This window comes from Pseudorca crassidens, chromosome 5, assembly GCF_039906515.1.
Source record: "Pseudorca crassidens isolate mPseCra1 chromosome 5, mPseCra1.hap1, whole genome shotgun sequence".
Classification (NCBI taxonomy): domain Eukaryota; kingdom Metazoa; phylum Chordata; class Mammalia; order Artiodactyla; family Delphinidae; genus Pseudorca; species Pseudorca crassidens.
The window spans coordinates 29,081,978-29,108,721 of record NC_090300.1 but is presented as its reverse complement, the minus strand read 5'-3'; the positions used below and the strand labels follow the sequence as shown (position 1 = coordinate 29,108,721).

Genomic DNA, 26,744 nt, shown 5'->3' with positions numbered 1-26,744 from the left:
GCTAGATAATATTCTACTGTGTTTATACCACATTTATTTATCTATCCATGTTTCCATAGACACTTGGATTGCTTCCACCTTTTGGCTACTGTAACTAATGCCTCTATGAACATGGGTGTACAAGTATCTGTTTCAGTCCCTTTCAATTATTTTGGGTGTATACCTAGAAGTAGAAATGCAAGATCATATGGTACTTCCATGTTTAGTTTTTTGAGATACTGCCATACTGCTTCCACGGTAGCTGCACCATTTTACATTGCTACCAACAACTTACAAAGTTCCAATTTTTCCTTATCCTCACCAACACTTGTTGGTTTTGTTGTTGTTGTTTTAAAATAGCAGCCATCCTCATGGGTCTGCAATGGTATCTCATTGTACTTTTGATTCACAATCCCCTAATAATTAGGGATGTTGAACATTTTTTCATGTGCTTTTTGCCCATTTGTCTTTCTTCTTTGGAGAAAGTCTATTTAAGTCCTTTCCTCATTTTTGAGAGTCTCATACTCTACTGACCCTTTCCTCATTTTTAAATCAGGTTGCTTTTTGTTGTTGATACTGGGCTGTAGTTCTTAATATTTGGGGGATATTAACTCCTTATCAGATATATGACTTGCAAACATTTACTTTCATTCCATAGGTTGTCTTTTCACTCTGTTGATACTGTCCTTTGCTGCACAAAAGTTTTAAATTTTGATAATTTTTAATTTTAAATTTGATCTATTTTTTCATACGCTGTCACGCTTTTGGTGTCATAGCCAAGAAGTTACTGCCGAATCCAACGTCGGGAAGCTTTTCCCCTAAGAGTTCTCTTCTAAGAGTTTTATAGTTTCACATTTAGGTCTTTGATTCATTTTGAGTTAATTTTTTTATGTCCTTTGGATTTTAAAGTTTTAGTGTAGAGATAAAGGCAGAAGCCAGATTGCAAAGGGTGAAAAACAGATGAAATGTGAATATTGAGAATAGCATGCTCTCTCTAAAGCTTGACCATGGAATGAAGAGAAGAATTGGGAGTCAGTGGTAACTAAAGGAATATATGAGGTCAAGAGGGTTTTGTTTTGTTTCCCTTAAGATGGAAAGACTTGAACAATTGATTCTTGAAATTTGGCTTTCCTTCCTGGGACCATGTATAAGTAAAGAGATAATCCTTGGACAGGATGATTATCATTAATCCTAATGACAATCATTAATATATATTTATTAATACAGGAGGAAAGGATGAGTACAGACTTTAATAATACAATAAATTCAAAACACAAATAAAACCAGATGCCCTGCTTCAAGGAAGTCACTGGGGAGAGGGTAAGAAAGCACACAAATAATTTTAATCAGGTGTCATATACACCCAAAGCAGGAAATAACTAGCTCTGCAGAGAGGATTCATGGAAAGTTGTGTATAAATGATTAGCTCACTCCATCACTTCTACTGACAAAACAGCTGAGGATATAGTAGGTAATCTGGTTATTTACACAAAATAAAATTATGTATTTCATATAAATAACAACTTATAACATCCACATAGTACTATAAATGTACATGTTTTCCCACTTAAACAATGCTAAAAGAAAAAATGAGGTTAATTATTTTCTTGATTATTCAATCACAAAGTCCAATCCTAATTGATTACGTACAGGATCCAAGGCATCTACAGCTAATAACTGCCATGATGGAAATGGTCCTGGTACATAGTAAACACTCCAAAAAATTTTGCTGAATGAATGAACGGTTCATAAGAATCTTTCTGCATCTTGTGTCTCCTTCATCCTTAATGTATAAACTTTTTCGGACCTGTGGAATATCTATCTACCTGTTCTCTGCCACTAGACCATAGGCTCCTAGAGGTGGAGACTATGTTTTATTTCTCTATGAATTCCTGCAGCACCACTAGACCATAAGCTCCTGCAGGAGAGAAACTGTGTTTCACTTCCCTTTGCATCCCCTATACCACACCTAGAACTGTGTCTTGCTTGATAGAAAACAACTAAGTTACTGAAGTTAATAAATATTTGCAAGTAATATAAACTCTAGGTGTACAGAATCGAAGAACAAGTAGTTGTATTTATACGTGAAAGAGAAAAAATTTTGTGTTTCTTATCTTATTTAAACCAGCACTGACCAATAGAAATACAATGCAAGCCACATGCTTAGTTTTAAATTTTCTAGTAGTCACATTAAGAATGTAAAAAGAAACAGGCAATTTTAATCCCAATAATATATCCGAAATATTATCTGAACATGTAATAATATAAAAATTATTAATGACATTGTTTACATTCCTTTTGGAGGGGGGTGGTAATTAAGTCTTTGAAACCCAGTATCTTACATTTAGAGCACATCTCAGTTTAGATTAGCCACATGTGAAACGCTCAGTGGCAACATTTGGCTGGTGTCCATAGTAGGTTATAGGACATCACAGATTTAAATATAACAAAAAAAATTTTAAGTCTGAAATTACAAGATAACATGAATTGTTTTAGACAAAGTCAGGAGATTTTGTCATAAACCAAGTGTAATTTGACGAGTGTCATTTAAAAATGTTAATGAGGAGGTTTGTGGTGGAGAGGAACCAGGATTGTGGCTGGTGGTCAGAGTTTCCTATAAAGTAACTCTGTAAAAAAGGTTATGCATTCATATTTCATTTGCATAATTTTTAAAAATCATTTTTTTTATAAAGGTGAAGTGATTGTCATTTATTAGATGTACTATCAGAATAAAGAAATTCATGGAAGAGTAAGGATTTCTTATTTTGCAACCTCTACCTTGGTACTGAGCTAAGAGGGTATACTTTTTCAAAAGTATACAGTAACATTTGGGTGGTAATTTATCACATAAAGTTTGGATACATTTAACAAACACTTGAAAACCTCCCGTGGGGCAAGTATCAAACGCCAGGAAAACCAAGGTACCATATATCTGCCCTAAAAGAATTCGTAGTTTAAAGGACAAAAAAGTAAGCAGGCAGTTTTAACACAGCATGGTTAAGTGTTAATAGAGCCAAGATAGAACGTAAGAGGGACACTCAGCCCTGAGCAGGACCTATCAGTCAAGGCTCCCTGGAGGAGGTGACACAAAGCTGAGTCCCTAGGGGGCTAGGCAGGTAAAATAAGGAAAGGAAGGTGAGTATTCCAGCAGAGGAAACAACATGTGCAAAGGGTCAGGAACAAGAACATAAGCTGCTCTAGAAACTGTCAGAGGTTCTACATGGCCAAAGAACAGGGAGGTAGTATCTGGAAATGAAGCTGAAGAGGGAAGATAAGGTCAAAGCGCAAAGGACTAACAAGTTTGAATTTTGTACTGAAGGCAATGGGACACTGAAGGGTTCTAAGCAGGTGAGTGAAGGTTAAACATGTTTCTAAAACATGAATTCAATTACGTTATTTCTCTGTTTAAAACACCCCAATGGCTTCCCACTGAACTTAAAATAAAATCTAATTCCTCATTCTGCCCTATAAAGTGCTAAAGGATCTGGCCTCTGCCTACTCTTCCATCCTTAATACTACTCCCATCTTTGCTCCCTATGTTCCAGGCTTCTTCCTCCTCTTTAAAAAGTAGCCTCATTCCCACCTACAGATCTTTGTATTTTCTATTCCATCTCAGACACTTCTCCTCCCAGTTTCACATGACTGGCTTCTTCTCACCATCCAAACCTCCTCTAGTGGCTAATGTTGCTGCTCCCCAGCCCCTCATCTCCCTCTCATTTCCCATTTAACATTTTAATGGCAACTATCACTGTTGGAAAAGATCTTGTGATTACAAAGTAATTTTAAACAGGAAGGTCAGAGAAGCTTCTTGGAAATGACAACTGAATGGAACTAGCCAGTGTTCAGAGAGAAGAAACGAGTGCAAAGGAATGAAGGCAGGAATGATCTTGGTGTATTAAAAAAAAATAAAGCGAATGTCATTGGAGTAGAGTGAGCAAGGGAGGGATGAGGTAGGCAGGATGAGCAAGGCCATGAGGTCAGAGGTAGGCAGAGGCCAGATTGTGGCAGACCTTAGAGGCCCTGGGAAGGAATTTGGATTTTATTCTAAGTATGCTGGAAAACCAAAGGAAGATTTTGAGCAGGGGAGTAATGTTATATAATCTACAATATGATTTATAGTTGTAAAAATCACTTTGGTTGCTAAGTGGGAAATCCACTGTAAGTGGGTAAAAGTGGAAATGGAAAGATCAGCTGAGAGGTTACTGTAATAGTCCAGATAAGAAATTTTGGTGATAGCAGTGGAGATGGTGAAAAGTGTTTTTTTTTTTTTTTTTGCGGTACATGGGCCTCTTACTGTTGTGGCCTCTCCCGCTGCGGAGCACAGGCTCCGGACGCGCAGGCTCAGCGGCCATGGCTCACGGGCCCAGCCGCTCCGCGGCATGTGGGATCTTCCCGGACCGGGTCACGAACCCGTGTCCCCTGCATGGGCAGGCAGACTCTCAACCACTGCGCTACCAGGGAAGCCCAAAAAGTGTTTTTAAAGGTACAGTTGACAGGACTTGCTGATGGATTATTAAGGGGTAAGGGAAAAAAAAAATCAAGGATAATTCTTAGGCTTTTGGTTCCTACATTTACAATAAGCTGGGGAAGGAACAGGTTTAAGGACAACAAATCAGCAGTTCTGCTTTGGATATGTTAATTTTCATTTCTGAGTATAGATGTTGAGTAAGCAACCTAATATATATCTCTGGGCTAGAGTGATAAATTTGGGAGTTATCAGCATATAGATGGTATTTTAAGTTATGGGACTAGACAAAGTTACTGAGGAAGAGAGTGAAGATGGAAAGAGGACTAATGATATAGCCCGAAAGCACATACGGAGTCAAGAATGATTCCTAGATTTCCAGTCTGGAAAAATAAGTGAGCACGGTAGATATCCCTACCTCAGTGAATAAGAGGAATTAAAAAAAAAAACCAAAAAGAAAAACCACTTGGGATATGCAGAGAATTTAAATTGGATATATTGAGTCTTAACTGCATATAGGACACCCAGGGAACAAATGGGTTATGCTAACATAGTCTGCCAGTATACAGTTGCATATATGGTTCTAGATGAAAGAAACATGGCTTGGAGACACAGATTTGGAGTCATCAAATAGCAGGTGGTAGTTGAAGGCAGGAAGAGTGGATGAGATCACCCAGAGAGACTAGGCAGAGAAAAGAGTGCTAACAGAAAATAACACTGAAGCAAAATTTATCCCTGAGAGCCAGAGGAAGAAGAGCCCACACATTAAAACAGTAACATCTTACTTTTTTCAGATATCTAATTGCCATGGTCAATGAAGAAAAAAAAAAACAACTGAGGAGACAAGGTCTTGATGGCTTGAATCTGAAACCCAGCTTTAATACTAACTGCTCTCTCTCTGACTTTGGTACTTCAATTTCTGTGACTCTGATTCTTAATAAACAGTGATAATATTTGCTCCATTCTATATCATGGAGATACTGTGAGACTGAATAAGCTTGAATGAAGCAGTTGCAATGAAAAAGTCATGACAAGTAAAAACTATTATCAGACAATTCACTATGGGTCAGTTTTTCTATTCCATCTCTTAGAATGGCTACAAATGAGTGAAAGGTAACTATAAGCTCTGTTGATGAAAGCGACTAAAAATAAATCCAAGATCCTATTATTTTTACTAACAAGTATCACAGAGAAAGAAAGAAAAGGGAAGAGAAGTACTAATCAGCAAATTCTATATTAAAGTAAGGTGGGAAAAGTACACTGAGCTTCACATCGAGCCTGAAAGATGAAATGTGTACATCAACTTCCTATATGAACACTTGCCTTCATCTTCTTTTAGAAAGGTAGATGTTACTTTACAAAATGTTAACACAAGTATGCTTGCAACATTCATACAAAGTGGAAAAAAAATCATACACACAACAATATGATGATTCAGTTAAGACAAGTATGGTCCCTTCATTTATATCCTCTTATGTATGTAATCGAGGAAGACTAAATGTCAGTGTCTCTGTACGGTCAACAAGTGGAGATGGACACAGCTGCACTGCAAAAAGAAAGGGAATTAAATATCCCATGGGCTTAACGTCAGTTGTGGCTGTGTGCTAAGTTTCCAACCAGTTCAAGAAATCGGAAAGCAACTATTCCAATTGATAGTTCAACTGCAGCAGTGGTACAAGCTCACTTATTTTCTGTTCACAGTGGGTTACAAATATTTTCTTTTTAAAAAAGCAAACGAACAAAAACCCTGCCTTCTCGTCTTTAGGTCAGGTTTAGGAAAGGCTGTGTGTGTCCTGAATGGGGGCAGCAGCCATCAACATCTACCTACTCTCTTCGGGCAGAATACTGGTTTACACGATTTTACTCTTGGGTTTACAGAAAGGAAAAAAAAAGAGCTTTTGCAAATGGAACATTATCTTCAAATGTTGGCAATACTCTGTGCACATTTATATTCTGTGGACTTTGTGGCCGATCCCTGGGGTTTCTGACTAAAATAACGGATTGAGGACTGGATGATCGATATGAAAGGGGTCCCATCTCCAGAATGGCATATGGTTTCACTTAGAAACGAACTTTTCCTAGCAACTGGCCTTCCTTGACAGAAATCAGAACTAGTGATTTTCCTTCCGAGGGTAGTTTTGGGTCAAAATGTAAAGGTAAAAATCAATCCCTCCACCAGCGATCATAAAGCACAGAAACTGGGGAAAGTCCATGCGTCAAGTACTCCATGTAAGGAAAGAGGCTTTCAAGAAGCAAATGAATGTAGGAAAGTGACCAGAAAGTGTTTGGAAGGGACCTTTCCCTCCCGCTGCGGAGGCAATCCCCCTGGGGTTGGGGGGGGGGGAGAGGGACGAGCTCCCCGGCGCCGCTGAGGTAAAGTGGGGCCAGCCGACTACCCCCCCCCTCAGATCCGCATCCCGCAGGTTTGCGGCGATGCCCCGCGTCCTTTCAACGGCCTCTCTGAGGGAGAAGCGCTCAAGTCAGCGGAGGAGCATCTCCACAAGGGCCGCGGCCTGGGTTAGGGGATCGGAGCCGGGACGTGCGTGGCTGGGAAGGGAGAGCACGTGAGACGCCGGCCCGGCCCTACCTGCCCAGCTCCCGCAGGGCCGGGATCATAGACGCCAGCTCCAGGCCATGCTCGCCCATGGTGAGGACGCGAGGCACTCTTCAACCACGCCGAGGCGGGCTCCTGGCGTCTCCTCAGCTCTCTCTGGTGAAAAAGCGCGGCGCCCGACGGGGGCTCGCAGGGCCCAAAACTCCTCCCGGAAGCCGTGGCCGATCCGCTCTCCAGGCCAGAGTTCTTTTCCGCGTAGGACTCGAGGGGGCGGGGCAAGGGGCGGGGCAAGGGCGGGGTGCGCTCCGGTCAAATTTCCAGCGTTGGGGGAGTTCTGAGCCGGGAAAGCTCGGCAGGCGAGATTCGCGGGAGTTTTGGTTTTTTGCGGTCCTGCTCTGTCACTCACTCCCAGCCTGAGCGGCTCAGATAAGACAGACCCCTGGATCTGAGGAGGAAAGGGGAGTGGTGGGCACCAGCGCAGAACGCCTCGCATCACAAATGTGAAGACTGAGACAATTCAGCAACTAAAGGCCCAGGATTAGACCGCAGGTCTCTCCGCGGAGTCACACCTCCAGGTCCCTCATTTTCTACCACTCTCTTGGCATCCTTTCTGAGAGATACGGGGCAAAAGATGGGCTCCTCCTTGTCCTTTTTGTTTCAGCAGGGTTTTTTTTGTTTCTTTGTTTTTCCCAACTTGAAGTCTCCCTTAGGTTTCCTTGAGGATTCTCCCAACGTTTAATATTTAAAAAGAGGGTTGAATTATATTTATTTGTGTCTCATTTAGTCAGCAGCAGTACTATGTATTTTTATGTCACCATTACGGGCATCTATTACCTATGATTTAATTTTTAAAGTAAAATCAGTGGCTTTTGGCTGTAGACATTTCCAACCTCAACCCAGTTTGTTTATACGAAAAATGGTCATCATAAGAAGCTGTTAACATGTCAAAATTATGTAGTTAATCAGGCAAGGCCATGCAGTGTGCTTACATTGGTTCCTTACACATGAGAATAATCGTTATACAGTATGCTAAAAAAAATCAAAGTGATGGAGTGACAGACAGCCAAATACGCTTCCGCCTCAGGGATTTTGCATTTGCTGTGCCCTTTGCCTTGACCTTAAACACCCCTCTTTCATCACCCCTCTTCAGATGTTTGCTGAAATGTCACCAGAGAGCACATAGACTAGCACACTTACACTCACACTCTTTTCCCCTCCATCCTGCTTTATTTTCTTCACAACACGTAGAACCAAATTATATACTATTTTATTGACTGTCTCCTCCAATTAGAATATAAGCTAAAATCCTGAGAGCAGGATTTTGTCTGTTTTATTCACTGCTTAGATACTCGGGACCTAAAACAGTGCCTGGTACATAGATGGTGTGTACTAAATATTTGTAAAATTGTGGAATGCTATAGTGGGAAGAACATGGGATTAGAAGTTGAAGCCCTGTGCAAGTTCTCATTTCACCTGCTAGCAACTATAGTTATTAAAGTTACTCAGTAAAGTTACTTAACCTCTCTGTACTTCAGTTTTTCATCTATAAAATGAGATTAGTAATATCTATCTTGTAAGATTACAGTAAAGATTAAACAAGAGGGGCTTCCCTGGTGGCGCAGTGGTTGAGAGTCCGCCTGCCGATTCAGGGGACACGGGTTCGTGCCCTGGTCTGGGAAGATCCCACACGCCGCGGAGCCGCTGGGCCCGTGAGCCATGGCCGCTGAGCCTGTGCGTCCGGAGCCTGTGCTCCGCAACGGGAGAGGCCACAACAGTGAGAGGCCCGCGTACCGCAAAAAAAAAAAAGATTAAAAAAGAGGTGGTAGTGCCCTACAGTGGAATACCATTTATTAGTTAAAATGAAGTATGAATTCTGAAAACGATGTTGAGTGAAAAAGAAAGCAAATGGCAAAGGGATACATAACAATATTAAATCACATACCATTTTAAAACCACAAAATAAGACTTTTAGTGAGTGAATTTTGTATACATACATATATGATAAAAGTATAAAAACATGGTTGGGAAGGATATACATCAACTCCAGGAGAGTTGTACCTCTGCAGAGGGAGAGAAGGGAATGAAATGAGAAGGTTTCAACATATCTGTGAAGGCTTTCTTTTAATAGGATTGGATTAACCATGACAAATCTACAATTTGTTATATTTGGATGACGTGCTGATCTCTCCCAAATTCTTCCTTCTGTTCAGATCTCTCTCTGAGCTTTATATTTCATTATGTCTTCCTTTCTACTGAATTATTTTCCCTTGAATTTTTCCCAGGTATTTTATTTTATTTTATTTTCTGCCATGTGGCACGTGGGGTCTTAGTTCCCCGATCAGGGATCAAACTCGCACCCCCTGCATTGTAAGCGCAGAGTCTTAACCACTGGACCGCCAGGGAAGTCCCCCCAGGCATTTTATTTCTGTTTAAATTTTTATTATGGAAAGTTTCAAATATATACAAAAGTAGAGAGAGTAGAATAAGGACCCCCTCCTTATGCCCATCATCCAACTTCAACAACTATCAGCCTATGACCAGTCTTTGTTTCATCTATAACTACCCCTCCCATTTCCCCTGTCTCTAATTGGATTATTTTAAGGAAAATCTCTGACAACTCATCAATTTATCTGTAAACACTTTATTTTGTATCTCTTAAAGATAAGGACTAAATTCTACCTACTAAATATCAAACCCATCCACTTCCCTCCAAATCCCATTATCACCATTCTAGTTTCAGACCATCGCTGTCTTGTACCCAGATTACTTACATGACATTCTAGCTTGCCTTTCTTCCTTTGGGCTTGTTTCCCCTCCAATGTATTCTCTACACTGAAGTATTACAACTTTTTTTTCTCTTCAACAGTATTATTGAAATTTTTAAAATATGCACCCTAATATGTGCATATTTACTAACCACATATATTTAGTAATATATTCTAATATGCAGGGACATAATGCAGCTGTTGATTGCTTCCTGTCTTCCTCTCACCCCCTCCCGGTTTTATCATTTGGGAAGTTGAGTGTGTCGAGAGAGTGAAGCAGGAAGCTGAGAGACTGAGGTGGGTGGGTTCCTATGTCCTTGGGACCTTGGTTTCCTAAGCCCAGCATCTCAGATCAAGTTGACAACAGGGCACCAACCAATGTCCTGGAAGTTTCAGCCGGCCTGTGTGTATAGAATTGTCCCGAAGGATGATTAAACTAGAGTGGAAGATGACCACCAGGTGGCACCACAACCCAAATGAGACGAAGATGGCCTTCGTTCTCAGTCAGATGCCCAAACCCCTGGCTGCCTAGCTCTGCAAGTTCCATTGTAATGCATTGGATTTTTTTTTTTTTTTTTTTTTGGCTGCGTTGCGTCTTCGTTGCTGTGCGCGGGGCTTCCTCAAGTTGTGGCGAGCGAGGACTACTCTTCGTTGCGGTGCGCAGGCTTCTCATTGCGGTGGCTTCTCTTGTTACGGAGCACAGGCTTTAGGCGCAAGGGCTTCAGTAGTTGTGGCGCACGGGCTTACTTGCTCCGCGGCATGTGGGATCTTCCCAGACCAGGGCTGGTACCCGTGTTCCCTGCATTGGCAGGCAGATTCTTAACCACTGCGCCACCAGGGAAGTCCCTGGATTTTTTTTTTTTAAACTCCATTTTGTCAGGATTTTACTGTGTACACTAAAATAGAAATCTTAAAGAAATGAAATTTAAAAATATAAACAATTTTCCATGTTCCTTTCTACAACTGAATGGACTTCAATATACACCTCCTTGGTACGCGCACACACACAAATTTTCATTTTAAATAATGTTTAATAACTTTAATTTTTAATAATTTTTATTTATTTATTTATTTGGCTGCATCAGGTCTTAGTTGCGGTACCTGGGATCTTCGTTGAGGCATGTGGGATCTTTCGTTGTGGCGCGGGCTTCTCTGTAGTTGTGGCATGCGGGTTTTTCTCTCTCTAGCTGTGGCTGTGGGAGCGTGGGCTCTGTAGTTCGTGGCACACGGGCTTTCTCATTGAGGCGCATGAGCTCTGTAGTTGTGGCGCGCAGGCTTAGTTGCCCTGCGGCATGTGGGATCTTAGTTCCCCCACCAGGGATTGAACCTGCATCCCCTGCATTGGAAGGCGGATTCTTTATCACTAGACCACCAGGGAAGTCCCTCATTTTTAATAATTTTGAAAGTTATTTATTTTTTATTATTTAATAATTTCCATTTTTAATAGTTTTTAAAACTTTGCTCCTAGATGATGCCAGTGTTGTTTGGAATTGTTCTACATGGCAGACAGAGCACCTTTTCAAAACCCAGGTATGATTATGCAATTCCCCTGCTTCAGTAGCTTGACTGTGTATTGAATATTGTCAGATTAGTGGGTAAAAAGGGGCACATGTCTAATGGTCTTCATTGGCTAAAGACTCAAATAACAGACCAACATAACCACAAGTCAACATTCTGAAACTTAATAAAGCAGAACAAATGATCCTGTACAGCCAAACTGCATTAATGAATTAATTTAATTCTATTAAACCCATTTAGTAGAAACATTGAAAAAGCCCATTATCAAAAAACACCTAGTTGTCATAGAGGAACTTAAAATATTGAAGAAACTTAAAGGTAAAGCTCTTTGTCTTCCTATCCATGTGGCAGTTTCACATCTGCTAAGGCTGTATTTCGGAGAAGAACTCCATTGTATTTGGATACAGTTCAGAAATGACATGGAGTACCTTTGCATGTGTCCAGGCGATTTCTATCTCAGTAATGAATTATTGGCACTTACATTGCTAAGGTCTCAAGCATGACCCTAAGCTCATATCAAATGTGTTTAAATGGTAATGATTTTTTGCATTTGCTATCATTTTTTTACTTTTCTCAAAATCCTTTCATCTGTTTCATCTGCTGTTATCCTCCCAGTAGCTCTGTAATGAAATAAAGCTTGAGGAGAGGTTTCTGAGTTCTCGAACTTGAGCATGCAGCATGCAGCAGAATCACCTGGAGGGCTTACTGAAACAGATTTCTGAGCCCCAGCCCATTCGGATTCAATGGGTCTGAAAGAGAATGCAATAACTTGGACCACACTTTGAGTTAGCACCGTTATAGAGTAGCATTTCTTAACCTTGACTATGCATTGAAATTATGTGAGTGGGAAGCTTTTTTTTTTGCGGTATGCGGGTCTCTCACTGTTGTGGCCTCTTCCGTTGCGGAGCACAGGCTCGGGACGCGCAGGCTCAGCGGCCATGGCTCACGGGCCCAGGCGCTCCGCGGCGTGTGGGATCTTCCCGGACCGGGGCACGAACCTGTGTCCCCTGCATCGGTAGGCGGACTCCCAACCACTGCGCCACCAGGAAGGCCCAACTAGTGGGAAGCTTTTCAAAAGTATCTGGGTGATGATGGAGCCTCATTGGGGTCCAAGATGGCGGAGTAGGAAGACCTTGAGCTCACCTCCTCTCACAGGCATATCAAAATTATAATTTAATTTTTTATATTTATTTTTGGTTGCGTTGGGTCTTCGTTGCTGTGCGCGGGTTTTCTCTAGTTGCGGCGAGTGGGGGCTACTCTTCGTTGCGGCGAGTGGGGGCTACTCTTCGTTGTGGTGCACGGGCTTCTCATTGCGGTGGCCTCTCATTGTGGAGCATGGGCTCTAGACGCGTGGGCTTCAGTAGTTGTGGCTCACGGGCTCAGTAGTTGTGGTTCGTGGGCTCTGGAGCACAGGCTCAGTAGTTGTGGCACACAGGCTTAGTTGCTCCACAGCATGTGGGATTTTCATGGACCGGGGCTCAAACCCGTGTCCCCTGCACTGGCAGGCAGATTCTTAATCACTGTGCCACCAGGGAAGTCCCCCAAATCATAATTATTTACAGAGCAACTATTGATGAGAAAGACTGGCAGACTAGCAGAAAAGATCTTCTACAACTAAAGATATAAAGAAGGAACCACCATGAGATGGGTAAGAGGGGCAGAAAGACTGTATAGTCAAGACCTAGGTGGACAGCCCACAAACTGGAGGATAATCACAACTGCAGAGGCTCTCCCCAAGGAGCGAGGGGTTTGAGCTCCACATTGGGCTCCCCAGCCTGGGGGTCCTGCACCAGGAAGAGGGACCTCAGAAAGTTTGGCTTTGAAGGCAAGCGCGGGAGAGCTAGAAGGCTGGGGGAAGTAGAGGCTCTACTCTTAAAGGGCGCACATAAAATCTCACGCTCCAGGACCCAGGGCAGAAGCAATAATTTGAAACAAGCCTGGGTCAGACCCACCTGCTGATCTTAGAGAGCCTCTCAGAGAGGCAGGAGCAGCTGGAGCTCATCCTGGGGACAAAGGCACTGGTAGGAGCCATTTGGGGGAGCACCATCTACCCCATGGACACTGGAGCTGACGAATGCCATTTTGAAGTCCTGACTCTAGCTCATTAGCACTAGCGCCCAGCCCTGCCCACCAGCCTTTTGGCACCAGTACTGGAAAACCTCAGGCCGAGCAACTAACTGGATGGAGACACAGCCTCTCTACCAGCAGGCTTGCTGCCTTAAGACCCCTTGAGCCCATAGACACCCTAACCCAGCCCCACACAGCAGAGGGCCCAGGAGAGTGCACCAGCACTAGCCCTGGGACCCCACAGCCCTAGAGCCAGAGACCCTGGGATCTGGCTCCATCCACCGAGGGGCTGGCACTAGCCCAAGGACCAGCCTAGCCCACCAGTGGGTAGGCACCAGCCCTAGGACCCCTTGGGCTCCAGGCCCACCCACTGTGGGCCAAAACACCAGCTCCAGGACCCCCAAGCCCTGCAACCAGAGACCCCAGGATGCAACTTTGCCCACCAGTGGGCTGGTACTAGCCCTAGGACCCACCCTTACTCACCAGTGGGTGGACACCAGTCCTAGGACCACTACAGCCCTGCACCCTACCCACCATCCTGCAGGCCAGCACCAGCCCCAGGACCCTCTGGGTCCCAGTCCAGCCCATGAGCAAACTAACACCAGCCCTAGGACACCCCCCACCCGGACACTGACCCTGCCCACCAGCAAGCCGATACCAGCTTTGAGACACATTGTACCCCTCAGCCAGCTGCCCTGGGATCCAGCCACACTCACCAGTGGGCCAACACCAGCTTTGGGACACCCTATATCAGGAACTGGCCTCACCCACCAGCAGGCCAATACTAGATCCAGGACCTACAACCCTGTAATCTCATACTCCAGAACCTGACCCTCCCCACCAGTGGGTCAGCACTAGCCCCCAGACCCACCAGGGCCCCAGAGCCAGCAGCCTCTGCACAAGGCAGGACCTGGCAACCAACCGGACCAGGGACCAGCCATGCCTAACAGACTGCCCACAGCAGTCAGCCCACCACAACAGAAGGGCCCATGCAGCCCAAATGGGGAGCACTCCTAGAATATATAGGTCTGGTGGCCAGAGGGCAGTGTGTTGTTGGGATACATAGGACATCTCGTACAAAAGGCCACTTCTCCAAGGTCAGGAAACATAACCAACCTCCCAGATACATAGAAATAAAAGCAGCCAGTTTGGCAAACAGAGGCAATAGAGGAATATGTTCTAAATGAAGAAGATAAAATCCCAGAAGAAGAACTAAGTGGAGATAGGCAATCTACCTGATAGACAGTTCAAGGTAATGATCATAAAGATGTTCAAAAAACTAGGGAGAAGTATATGTATAACTGATTCACTTTGTTATAAAGCAGAAACTAACACACCATTGTAAAACAATTATACCCCAATAAAGATGTTAAAAAATAAAAAAAATTTAAAAAAATAAAATAAAAAAAAACTAGGGAGAAGACTGGATGAACAGAGTGAGACATGAGAAGTTTTTTTTTTTGTTTTTTTTTTCAGAGGTCACTGTGGGCTCTTTTTTTTTTTTTAAACAGTTTTTTTTTTTTAAATGTGTATTTATTTTTGGCTGTGTTGGGTCTTTGTTTCTGTGCGAGGGCTTTCTCTAGTTGTGGCAAGCGGGGGCCACTCTTCATCGTGGTGCGTGGGCCTCTCACTATCGCAGCCTCTCTTGTTGCGGAGCACAGGCTCCAGACGCGCAGGCTCAGTAGTTGTGGCTCACAGGCCCAGTTGCTCTGCGGCATGTGGGATCTTCCCGGACCAGGGCTCGAACCCGTGTCCCCTGCATTGGCAGGCAGATTCTCAACCACTGCGCCACCAGGGAAGCCCCCATGAGAAGTTTTTAACAGAGTTAAAAAATATAAAGAACATAGAGAGATGAAGAATACAATAACTGAAATGAAAAGTATACTAGAAGGAAGCAACAGTAGATTAGATAATACAGAGGAACAGATTAGCAAGCTGGAAGACAGAGTAGTAGAAATCACTGAAACTGAACAGAAAAAAGAAAAAAAAAAGAAATGAGAACAGTTTAAGAGACCTCTGAGACAGCATCAAGCATACTAACATTCACATTACAGAGGACCCAGAAGAAGGAGAGAGAAAGGGACAGAAAACATACTTGAAGACATAATAGCTGAAAACTTCCCTAACAGAAGTTAGGAAACAGACAACCAGGTCCAAGAAGCACAGAGAGACCCAAACAGGATCAACCCAAGTGGGACCACACCAAGACACACTGTAATTAAAATGACAAAAATTAAAGATACAGAGAGAATATTAAAAGCAGCAAGGGAAAAGCCACAAGTTATGTACAAGGGAACTCCCATCAGCCTATCAACTGACTTTTCAGTAGAAACTCTGCAGACCAGAACGGAATAGCGTGATATATTTAAAGCGATAAAAGGGAAAAACCTACAATCAAGAATACTCAAGCCGGGACTTCCCTGGTGGCGCGGTGGTTAAGAATTTGCCTGCCAATGCAGGGGACACGGGTTCGAGCCCTGGTCCCGGAAGATCCCACATGCCACGGAGCAACTAAGCCCGTGCGCCACAACTACTGAGACTGCGCTCTAGAGCCCGTGAGCCACAACTACTGAAGCCCACACACCTAGCGCCCGTGGTCCACAGCAAGAGAAACCACTGCAATGAGAAGCCTGCGCACTGCAAAGAAGAGTAGCCCCCGCTCACCACAAATAGAGAAAGCCTGTGCGCAGCAATGAAGACCCAATGCAGCCAAAAATAAATAAATAAATTTATTTTTTTTTAAAAAAACTCAAGCTGGCAAGGCTTTCATTCAGATTTGATGGAGAGATCAAAAGTTTTACAGACAAGCCAAAGCTAAAAGAGTTCAGAACCACCAAACCAGCTTTACAAAAAATGTTAAAGGGACTTTGCTGAGCAAAAAAGACCACAACTAGAAACATGAAAATTATGAAAGGAAAAAGCTCAAAGGCAAATATACAATAAAAGTCGTAAATCCACCATGTATAAAGCTAGTAGGAAGGTTAAAAGACAAAAGCAGTAAAATCATCTATATCCATGGTAAGTAGTGAAGGGATACACACACACACACACAAAATGTAAAATACGATGTCGAAAAAAGTAAGTGTGGGGTGGGGAGAAAAAAATGCAGGCTTGTTAAAATACCTTTGAACTTAAGGGATCAGCAACTTAAAATAATCACATACATATGGCTATGTGTAGTGTGGGATATATAGTCTATGACTATGTAACATCCTTGTATGGTGACGTATCATAACTAGATTTATTGTGGTGATCATTTTGAAATATATAGAAATACCAACTCACTATGTTGTGTAACAGGAACTAATATAGTGTTTTAGGTCAGTTATACTTCAAAAATAAACAAACATAGAAAAAGAGATCAGATTTGTGGTTACCAGAGGAGAAGGGTTGGGGGAGGAGGGATTGGATGAAGGTGGTCAAAAGTTACAAATCTCCAGTTATAAGTAAGTATTAGGGATGTAATGTAAAACATGATAAATATAATTAACTGCTATATGTTATATATGAAAGTTGTTAAGAGAATAAATCCTGAGTTCTCATCACAAGAAAACAAATTTTGTTTTTATTCCTTTAATTTTGTATCTGTGAAATGATGGATGTTCACTAAACTTATTATAATAAACATTTCATGAGGTATGTTAGTCAAATCATTATTCTGTACACCCTAAACCTATACAGTGCTGAATGTCAACTATATCTCAATAAAACTGGAAGAAAAAATTATAAAATAATATAAAAAATAAAAAGTATCTGGGCATTCCCAGAGATTCTGATTTGATTGATTTGGAGTAAGGTGTATATATATATACGCGTTTGTCTACTTACCAAAAGGCTCAAGCATCTACTCATATGTCTATTAATCATTTGGATTTTGTTTTCTGTTAATTACCTACTCAGGACTTTATGAGTTTTATTTTGGTTGTATCTTTTTATTGATTTATAGGAGCATTTTAATATATTATGGACATTAACCCTTTTCTGATAGATACTCTGAAAATATTTTCTCTTTGTCAGTTGCTTCTTGTCATACAGAAATTTTAATTTTTATTGTATCAAATCTGTCCATATCTTCCCTTACGGCTTCTGGGTTTTGAGTCTTGCCTAAGGAGGTTAACCCCAAGATTAAAAGTGTTCTTTTGTACTTTTTACTAAGATTTTTGTATTTGAGTTTCCTAGTATTCATTTTCTCATTTATTTACTGATCATTTTCAAATAAGACAACGTGTTTCCCAGATGGAACATGCATTTGTCAGTATCGAAGTCCCTTTTGCTAGTTTAAGAATAAAGAGGTTTATTACAAGATGCAGATAATACATGGAATCATTGGGAGAAACAGACTTCATCGTGAGAATCCAAGAACTCCCCAAATTACCGTAAAGGCAGTTGCTAACTCTGACAGGATCAGGAAGCTGCCAGAAGAGGATCATGCTTTCCCCCTCTCCTCATGCGATTCAATTTTCAACCAAAGTCTTACATGACCTGATGAAACCTAAATCATATCTGGAACCATACCTACAAGTAAATCTGGGAAATGTAGTTTTTGGCTTTCCAGGAAGGGATTAAAGAAGCGAGTTAGGGCAATCCACAGTGTCTGTTAATGTGTTATCGACTAGTCCATCACTTTCCCATTATTATTATTATTATTATTTTGTGGCACGCGGGCCTCTCACTGCTGTGGCCTCTCCCGTTGCAGAGCACAGGCTCCGGACACGCAGGCTCAGCGGCCATGGCTCACAGGCCCAGCCGCTCCGCGGCATGTGGGATCTTCCCAGACCGGGGCACAAACCCGTGTCCCCTGCATCGGCAGGCGGACTCTCAACCACTGCGCCACCAGGAAAGCCCTCCCATTATTTTGATGTATCATCGTTTTCATAAGTACAGCACAGATGAAAAAATATTTGAGGACAATCAGTCTTTGCCACACTCCACAGCTGTTTTCCTATTTCCCATCTGTTTCAGTTAATGTTGTACATGAGTTTATTTTTTTCAACTAAGGATGGGCAGGGTGTGGAGGGAGGATAAAGAATGTAGTAAACTGCCCCAGATCATCTTTCTACGCCCTGAAGCCGTTTCCACCCCATTGCCTGTTAGGCTGACTTCATCCTGAAATAATTCCTCAGCTTGATCTTCCAGTCCCTACCTGCTCATCATCTGCATCTTTTCTGAAACCTGGATCATCCATTTAGTTCTTTATCTCAGTCACCAAAGTTTTAAATTCCCAACTATCTGGTCAAAATTTCTGTACTTGCGACATCTTCTCATGATTATTTGAAGGTATTAATTATACTTTGCAAATGTCATCTTCTGATAGTTGCCTACCTCTGTTTTCTCTACTGTTAGTTGTAGAGATGGTGCTTCTCTCATAGTTGTTTTTTCCTCAAATGTATGATATAATGTTTAGTTATCTGTTCAATTTTGTATTTTATTTTATTTATTTATTTTTATTGAAGTAGTGTTGATTTAACAATTTTGTATTTTAGAATCTCTATTCATTTTACCTTTTTATTCACTGTAGCCATCCTTTGCCAATTTGGGGTAAGGAACAGTACTCGAGAGGCCAGGATGTATTGGCAGCTCACCCTCCAGGTATGGGAGACTCGTGTTCTTCCTGGAAGTCTGTAGCTATCAGGACCACAGTTTAGACCCGGCTGCGGAGGAAAAAGGTGTTGACTAGCCTAGCTGCTCTAAATCTCTTTCCCCAGTTACTCTCTCTGACCAGTGCCTCAGTGCCCTCCTTCCATTTCTTGATCTGTTAGCTGAGTTTGCACGCCCTTCCCCCAACTGCTCCATCCTTTGCCTTAGCCTCCTCCTCTGTATGATTTGAGCTGAACGTTCCTTCCATCTTCGTTCTCTGAGATATGATCCTCTCTGTATTTTGTCTTTTCTCAACATTTCTGGTTTGTTCATGGCAGTTTTTCTTGTTTTCCTGGGATATTTTTTTCTTTTAACAAGTATCTTGTGGGCTTCCCTGGTGGCACAGTGGTTAAGAATCCGCCTGCCAATGTAGGGGACGTGGGTTCGATCCCTGGTCCAGGAAGATCCCACATACTGCTAGAGCAACTAAGCCCACGCGCCACAACAACTGAAGCCCACACGCCTAGAGCCCGTGCTCCGCAACAAGAGTAGCCACCGCACTGAGAAGCCCGTGCACCACAACAAAGAGTAGCCCCCGCCCGCCTCAACTAGAGAAAGCCCACAGGCAGCAGCGAAGCCCCAACGCAGCCAAAAAAAACCCACCATTTTTTTCTTTACCTTTATGGGGAAATAATTTATATAAAATACATTTAATAAATTTAAAGTGTACAATTTAGTTTTGACAGTTGGAGACTCCTGTGAAATCTCCACTATAATCAAGACAAGATTTCTTTTCCATCATCCCCAAAAGATTTTTACTGCCCCTTGACAGCCCATTCCTCCCTTTACCCCTGGCTCCAAGCAATTACTGGTTTGCTTTTTGTCACTTTAGGTTAGTTTGAACTTTATATAGATGGAATCATATATTTGTCTCTGGCCCCTTTCACCCAGCATAATAATTTTGAGATTTATCCATGTTGAAGCCTATATGAGTAATTCTTTCCATTTTTTTTTTTTGGTGAGTAGTATTCCATTGCATAGATGGATATCGCACAATTTGTTTATCCATTCACCTGTTGGTGGGCATTTGGGTTCCTTCTGGTTGGGGCTATTGTGAAAAAAAAAAAAGCCACTGTGGACATTCATATTCAAATCTTTGTGTGAACATGTACTTCTCTTGGGTAATAACTATGAATGGAATGGATGGGTTATATGGCAGATGTGTGTTTAACGTTTTAAGAAATGTATTGTGATAACTCACAACTCCTTTACATCTGGGCTCAGATAAGGATACTTAAGCCACTGATTTCTCTAGGTGTAAGGCAGGGAGATATCCGTATTGTCCTCAGCCTTAGCCCACGTACTTCCATATTTAATTGATTATCGATTCTGTTGGGTTCCTAAACTAATTCCAACATCCTTCTTTTTCATCTCTCAAGCCATACTAATATCATCTCAGGATTTCTTGGGTACCTATTTTGTACCCAGTATTGTGCTAGGCGCTAAACGGTCACACAGGACTTTGAGTTAAAGGGGCAACAAATTAGGGCCCCCTCTCCTGTTGCCTGGACACAGCTGGAGACACCACAACCATAGGCTATGCTACAGGCAAAATACGTGAGAACTCGTTGCATTCCACTTACTTGATTCACATGCTAGAGGAAATATCCCACCTTTGCGTGTGAGCTGTAGTTATTTCTTTTTTAAGCAGGTGTGGCTGTTAAATGAAGAGGAAGTGTTATGTGAAATCCCAAAAAGAGGGAGAAGGGGAGAGAAAACTTTCCTCTTTTAATACCAAATATGTATATCTTTTCTTTTGACCGGAGGTTCGCAACGTGTGGTATCCGAGTTAGTAGTACCTGTTTCCCCTGTGAAAATGTTAGGCATGCAAATGGTCGGGCCTCATCCTAGATCTACTTGAATCTGAGCTCTTGAGTGTGGGAACTGTGTTTCAACAAGCCCTCCATGTGCTTCAGATCCACACTCAAGTTTGAGAAGTACTGTGCTAAGATCATTCCAATTGTGCAGATGGTCATCTTTAGGCTTGGAGGAAGGTGCGTCCTGGGTAGCTTTGGGCAGTAAGGATAAGGTTGCCGCAGCGCCCCTCCACCACTCCCCGCCTCTCCTCTCCCAGCACCTGCAGCTCCACTTCAGCTCTTGGCCTCGGGTCCTTTCCGCTGGGAGCCGCAACCAAAACCCGGCAAGTGGATTTCAAGTTTGCTGACCCGGGTGCCGGCCGGGCATGCGTAGTGACGCGAGCGCAGCAGCTGGGCGGGCGCGGCCAGGTAGCTGCAGAACTGACCTGCGGGTGCCTGGGTCGGGAGCGGAAGCTGCGGACTGGAGGGCAGGTAACGCGGCGCGGCGGTGGGGTCCGAGAGGAAGCCTGAACCGACAGGCAGAAAAGAAAGCTTTACTTCCTCGCAGGCGCTCCGCGGCGGCTCCAGGAGAGTCTCTCCGGGTTTCCCTCGCTGGAGAGGTGGCTCCCGGAGCCCGCTGTGCAGTGCGGCGCCCGCCGACCTCAGGGCGCGCTCCTGCTCAGTCTGGGCAGCGTGTAGTGCGGGCAGGTGTTAACTCGTGTATTTATGCTATTTACCCAGTAAGCCTGAGAACTGCATTATGATTCTCTGCATGAAGTTAGGCATTGCGTTAACTTTTCTATTTTCCTCTCTTTTAAACTTTGAGTGGCCGCTGGTGAGGCTTTCTGATCCAGCCTGTTTCGCTGGACTTCTGTGACTGGTTTATTTGCTTTTGGTCTTTTGGTGCATAGGATCAGTAGGACTAGAGTGAAATCAGCATCCGTGGTTTCTGGTTTTGGTGCCTTTCCTGGAGCAGGGGGCCCCTGGATGCGGCATTTAAAAAAAAAAAAAAAGCTAACTTTCAGCGCGTTTCAGTGCCCAAAACTTTCTGCATTTCAGCTGCATTTTTAAGTAGAGACTTCGTAAAGTTGAAGATTCCCCCCCCCTTACTTTTCTACATTACTGTTATTTCAGGTATCGTTTGGTCTTAAAAGGAAGCGGTCTTTTATTTTATTTTTTAAAATTAATTTTTATTGGAGTATAGTTGATTTACAGTGTTGTGCTAGTTTCTTCTGGACAGCAAAGTGAATCAGCTCCACATATACATATATCCATTCTTTTTTAGATTCTTTTCCCACATAGGTCATTAAAGAGTACTGAGTAGAGTTCCCGGTGCTATACAGTAGGTTCTTATTAGTTATCTGTTTTATATACAGTAGTGTGTATATGTCAGTCCCAATCTCCCAATTTATCTCTTCCCCCCTTACCACTTAGTAACCATAAGTTTGTTTTCTACATCTGTGACTCTATTTCTGTTTTGTAAATAAGTTCATTTGTACCAATTTTTTTAGATTCCGCATTTAAGTGATATCATATATTTGTCTTTCTCTGTCTGACTTCACTCAAAATGACAATCTCTAGATCCATCCATGTCGGGAAGCGGTCTTTTAGATGAGTAACAGAATTCTCACTTTTCTCCCCTTTATTTACCCTGTCACATTTAATAGTTCACAGAGATATTTTACCCTGGGCCTGCGGTATTGGAAACGCGTGTACGAGGTTAAGGTTATGCTGCACAAATTTCTTGGATAACCTGTAAGCCATAAACAAAATTTGGGGACCCCACACTGAACATTCTTTAAGTGTTAAATTTATGATGTGGAGGCGTGTACATAGAATTAATAAGTTTAGGGAAAAAAAAATTCTAGTTCAGGAGGAGAAACCTATATGGAAAGGGAATACAGATATCTGCCTTTTCCTTCACCCCCTCCTGCCCCCGCCCATGATGAATGTTTTAATGGCAGAAATAATATACAGTTGGTTTAGTTTTGGCCTGTGGAGACCTTCGAGGTCAGCCAGTTCAGCTGCTTCAGTTTACAAATGAGAAAACTGAAACCAAGGAGGTTAAATGACTTGCTGTGGCTGCTGGAGCCCCTCCTTGGCAAAGCTGGGCCCAGGCCCCAGGTTTTCTGATTTGCAGGGCTCTTTTTACCATCCCTGGCCAATACTCTCCTCAGAGTTTGGTTAGATTATTACACTTTCTTTTTCTCTTCTACCTCCTTACACTTTGTAACCTGGCTTAGGCAGAAGATTAGCTATTCCTGCTACTAAGCTTGCTAGTACCTTGTAAACTCCTTTCCAAGAGTACCCTCTCATTCAGGCCCCACCTAACAGTTGGCTGGTCTTGAAGACGCCCTCCTTCCTTGCCTCAGAATGCTTGTTTGCCTCCCTCCACGTTGAAGTCCTGCGTATGCTGCAAAGTGTAGCTCACGTGTGCCTCTTCCTAGAAGGCTTCCTTGATTACTGCAGCCAGAAAGTAGCTCTCCCCCTTCTGAACCCTCTAACGTTTATTACTGTTGCCTGTGCTAGTATCCCTCGTCTTCAATATCCAGGATTGTTGAATTTTAGTACATAACCCAACTTCCTGACCAGTGTGTGTAGGCTCTTGGAGCTTCAAGCCTATGACTTAGACAACCCACCCAGAACTAAGCACCAGTAATGTTCTTGGTACTGTTTGTGGGAGGGAGGAAGTGAAGTAGGGACGGTTTGGTAAAGGGATTTGATGTGGATGTTCTGTGAAATGAGGGAGGCCACCTTAGAGCTATAGCAAGACAGTGGCCAAGTCAAACCAGCCTGATGGGATGATTCTCATATCTTCGTGAGAGGTCATGATGGATCATTTAGGGCAGTTCTGGGGACAGGAGTCAAATCATAACAGGGGAGAGTTGCCTAAGGCCTGGACTTAAGCATGTGATTCTAAATGCAGAGTGGAGGGCACAGATGTGAGAAGTGTTGTAAAGGGGAAAGCATTTGTAAGAGACTAGATGCTGGGACTTCCCTGGCAATCCAGTGGTTAAGACTTTGAGCTTCCACTGCAGGGGGCACTGGTTCAATCCCTGGTCGAGGAACTAAGATCCCGCATGCCGCGTTGCCAGAAACTAGATGCAGAGAAGAAAAGATACTCTGAAAGTTGCTTTAGCTTCAGGTTTGGGGTGTTGGTAATGTTCTTTTTACTTTATAAATAACCTCCAATGGTGACATTCTCTCTTTCTGTTTCTTACAGTTGTTGATGTGGTTGTCTCATTTGCCATTCTAGATGATAAGTTCTTTGGGAGGTGACCTTTAATCCCTCACAGTGCCAGGCACGTAGCTTTGCAGTATTAGATACTCAATAATTATTGCATTAATAAATCAACAAGTGTACTTTTACATGGGGAGGGTGGGAGTTTAGGATCTTAGAGCTATAAGGTAGCACTTTATCCAGACCATCCCTCATGATGTAGAGGTGGAGCTGAGATGTGCTTAGCTAAGCTAGTTAGTGGTTTAGCCAGAGCCTCTGCCCTAGTTTCATTGCTACTAGTCCTTAACTTTCCAAGGTTGATGACCCCAAGATTAATTTGAGTTGGAGATGTTCTGTGGATCAAAAGCCCTCAGAGACCTAATCTAAAGAGGGGAACTTGGTGGCCAATGGGAGGATGTCTGTGTCATTGGAAGGATGACTGGCCAGTTCAAGGTTGAATGAGGGGCAAGGCTGCAGACCTGGGGATCCGGAGTCGAGGAGGAGTCTGGAAAGGACATCGTGGCTTAGCTTGTCAGTGGCAGAAGATACAAATGGGTGGGCCCCAAGTCCGTGGACTGAGAGTGTATTTGGGAGAGATATTTTACACTACGGGGAGGTAGTGAGTGATGGCCGTGGTGTTTATGACCCAGGAACGTGAGGTAAGCTTGAGAGAGAGAGAATTGTGATCAGACTCTCCACCTGGAAAAACAAGACAGAAGGCAGGGATTCCAAACCCCAAATCCTGGAGCAAGAAGTAGTTTGGTATATTTGTTTACTTGGAACAGATGTTGCAAATAGCCGTTTTGCAAATCAAAACACAACCTTTTCACTGAGCTGCACACAGCATTGAGGGAGCTGTTGGAGGGCACACATCCTTTCTGTTGACAATCACACTGTAGTTGATCACCATCTTCAACTGCCAGTGATGCCTCTTCTTATGAGTCAAGAAGAGAGAACACTTGGGAGGAGATACGGAGTTTGAGAGATGATTACTGGGGGGGCAGGGAAGGGTTGGCTAAGTATAGAGGAATTACTTTTTTTTTTCATCTTGACGTTAGTCCAAGTTGATTGGACAGTGAAATGCAAGATCAAGCAGTATGTTGAAGTTAATGTCACATACAGTTAACACCCAGGTATTAAATTCCAGAGTAATGTATCATAACCCTGTGTAAACTGACTGTACTATGTAACTTTCTCCAAATAATAATAGTAATATTAGTAGCTAGTATTTTAAAATGTTTTCCACGGATCAGACACTGTACTAAACACTTTACAAGCAATATGTCGTTGAATCTCTACAGACCATCCGATGAAGTTGGTGCAAATGTTATTCCCATTTTACAGCCTGGAAAACTGAGACTTAGGTAAAAATCACATTTCTGAGGTCACATCATGGACAAGTGGCTGAACTGAGCTTGGATACCAGACCCACCTGACTTCAGGCACTGAGAGCTAAAGTAACTTAATCAAATAGCTTAACAAAATGCAAAATGGATAAATGTGGTAACCCTAACAGATGCTTAGAATGGCTACAGATTTTATCTGGTGACACTCCCAACATTCTTTGAGCCAGACTTTCATAAGAGAAACAAAACAACCGTGATGAATCTTTCTGGGTTTTGTTTTTAAAATTATTCCACTCAGTCTTTATCTCCTTTTCACCCTTGAAGCCTTCCTGGAGGCAGAGACAGCAGCTCTTTCTCTGGGTGCACCGTAAAGCTCTTTTGGGGTGATGGAGGTGAGTTGGTAGGGATCCAGGAGATGCCTCTGGAGTTGGGGGTGAGACACTCACCTTGTGTATAAGCCTAAGGACTCTAGGGTGAACAGTTCATAAGGATTTTTTCACCTGGGGTGGCAGGATCCATCGTTGGGAGCTCCTGGAAGATCTGTGGGTGCTGACCCTAACCCTGATCTCAGATCTTTGAACTGTGGTCAGAACCCCCAGGCTGAATCCAAACCTGGACACTTCTGCTGGGATCCTTCAGTTCAGGGAGTTCTGACGTCAGTGTGGACACGTTGCAGTTGGAGGTGGGTGTCGATACCTCAGGGAAGGCCCCGGGGTCAGAGACAAGTGATTTAGGGTCAGGGCTGGCAGGCATCAGCCTTGACCAGCTGACTTGGCTGTGAGAAAATGTCCCGTACCTCCCTGCTTGGTGTGCCACATTACTCTCTCATGGGAGTCTCAGAATAGAATCCAGCTGAGGATGTTCCTCTTCTCCCTGTGCTGCCTGAGCCCCTCTGTCCGTTTCCTGCTTCTGCCTCTGTGCTGGTTCTGTGCATTCTCAGGGCCTGTCTCTGGACGCGAAAGGAAAGGCCGCCGCCTGCTTCAGGCCCTTACCCATTACGTGTTTCAACATCCAAAAATCCAAATCAACCTTTTGATGAAAATCAGGGAGAAAGAGGCCTTTGTGATGCCTGCCGGTTTATTGGTTATAAAATGGTTATACAGTTTTGATTGCTGGAACTGTTGCTGACATATAAAATCACATGAGATGTGAGGCTGTGTTAACTTTGATCGTCTTATTTCTTTTCAGTACTACCATGTCTGAAAGTGCCTACTTACTTTTTCTGGTGAGAAACATGTAGTGTGGCTTCTGTGAAAATGAATTGCTTTTTAGTAATACTGTGGGCACAGAAAGGGCGAGAGAGGACTGATTAGGAGAGTTTTTCTCATATTTAAAAACACTTGTTTCATCAGAAAGTATTTTCTCTTCTGAGAGTTATGTGTTATTTGTTCATAAAG

General features: G+C 43.0%; 2 protein-coding genes across 3 annotated transcripts in view; one reads left to right on the top strand and one right to left on the bottom strand.

Moving 5' to 3' along the window:
• ATR (ATR serine/threonine kinase) overlaps positions 1-7,237 on the bottom strand; it is a 102,964-nt gene extending 95,727 nt beyond the window's left edge. Inside the window, exon 1 of the mRNA XM_067737614.1 lies at positions 7,032-7,237. Coding sequence (XP_067593715.1) covers positions 7,032-7,090 — 59 coding nt within the window. The 5' untranslated portion in view covers positions 7,091-7,237. The remainder of the gene's footprint in view (positions 1-7,031) is intronic.
• An 85-nt stretch (positions 7,238-7,322) lies between these two features.
• Positions 7,323-26,744, top strand: part of PLS1 (plastin 1) — a 120,418-nt gene continuing 100,996 nt past the window's right edge. The window contains exons 1-2 of one of the 2 annotated variants that reach the window (XM_067737611.1): positions 7,323-7,573; positions 11,232-11,293. The gene's annotated coding sequence lies outside the window, so the exon portion shown is untranslated. Of the gene's footprint in view, positions 7,574-11,231; positions 11,294-21,191; positions 21,274-26,744 lie in introns of those variants that run through there. The other variant, XM_067737612.1, reaches the window with a different exon arrangement.